This window comes from Eimeria mitis, genomic scaffold (genome assembly GCF_000499745.2).
Source record: "Eimeria mitis Houghton genomic scaffold, Emh_scaff774, whole genome shotgun sequence".
Classification (NCBI taxonomy): Eukaryota; Apicomplexa; class Conoidasida; order Eucoccidiorida; family Eimeriidae; genus Eimeria; species Eimeria mitis.
In genome coordinates this window covers 1,765-2,947 of record NW_013575679.1, presented here as the reverse complement: position 1 = coordinate 2,947, position 1,183 = coordinate 1,765, and the positions used below count along the sequence as shown (strand labels likewise).

Below are 1,183 nucleotides of genomic sequence, written 5' to 3'. Positions count from 1 at the left end.
AGCATATACAGCAGCAGCAGCATCAACACACGCAGCAGCAACCACACTATCACCAGCAGCAGCAGCAGCAACGGCAGCAGCAGCAGCAGCAGCAGCAGCAGCAGCAGCGATGCACCTGCCCCGTTGCTGCGAGAAAGCAGCAGCAGCAACAGGAGCTCGCCTGCGTTTGCTGCGTTCTGTGCGTGACGCTAGCAGCTCAGCAGCAGCAACGCCCAGCTCCTCTCCCTCAAAGAAAAAAACAGAGATGTCATCAGAGGGGCCCACCCCAGGGGCCCCCCCGGGGGCCCCCCTGGGGGCCCCCAGCCGCCTCAGCAAGGCGGGGGCTTCAGGGTTTACACAANGGCCCCCCCCGGGGGCCCCCCTGGGGGCCCCCAGCCGCCTCAGCAAGGCGGGGGCTTCAGGGTTTACACAAGACCCCCAGCAGCAGCAACTGCAGCAGCAGCAGCAGCAGCAGCAAGGGAGCAGCAGCAAGCCTGCAGCAGCAGCAACTCTGACACGGAGAAGATCTGGAGGAGCTGCTCTGCTTCGACAGGGTAGCAGCAGCAGCAGCAGCAGCAGCAACGCGACATCTGCAGCAGCAGCAGCAGCTGCTGCTGCAGCATCAGCAGCAGCAGCAGCAACACTAGCAGCAACAGCAGCATCTCGTTCTTTTCGCAGCAGCTCATCCTCAAGGGTGTCAACAAAAGACAAGCTGTCTTCTCCTGCTGCTGCTACAACATCTGCTTCTGCTGCATCTGCTGCAGCAGCAGCAGCAGCAGCAGCAGCAGCAGCAGCACCGTTTGTATTCCCTGACTCAAGCGACCCAGAGCAGCACGTGGCCCTCACATACCCTGGGGGCCCCGCAGCATTCGCAGCAGAAAGAGCAGCAGCAAAAGGCCCAATCCCCCGCAGCTGTGTTGCTGCTCTGCTGCTGCTGCTGCTGATGTTTGCTGCTGCAGTTACAGCAGCAATCTTCATAGTTAAGGACCCTTCATCGGTGCTGCGGCATGCATACCCGAGCCCCCAGCAGCTGCTGCAGCAGCTGCAGCAGCAGCTGCAGCAGCAGCTGCTGCAGCAGCAGCAACAGCAACAGCAACAGCAGCAAATGCAGCAGATACAGCAGCAGCAGCAGCAAGAAGGAGAAGCTCCGCTAGCTGGCGACTCGACAGCCTCTGCTGCAGCACACCCAACAGCAGCAGCAGCT

At 61.4% G+C, this 1,183-nt stretch overlaps 1 protein-coding gene across 1 annotated transcript in view; it reads left to right on the top strand.

The window, feature by feature from the left end:
* Window positions 1-1,183, top strand: part of EMH_0021860 (uncharacterized protein) — a gene marked incomplete at both ends in the record, with an annotated part of 3,131 nt that overhangs the window by 817 nt on the left and 1,131 nt on the right. The window contains 2 exon segments of the mRNA XM_013501850.1: window positions 3-340; window positions 344-1,183. Of these exon segments, the coding sequence (XP_013357304.1) occupies window positions 3-340; window positions 344-1,183 (1,178 nt within the window).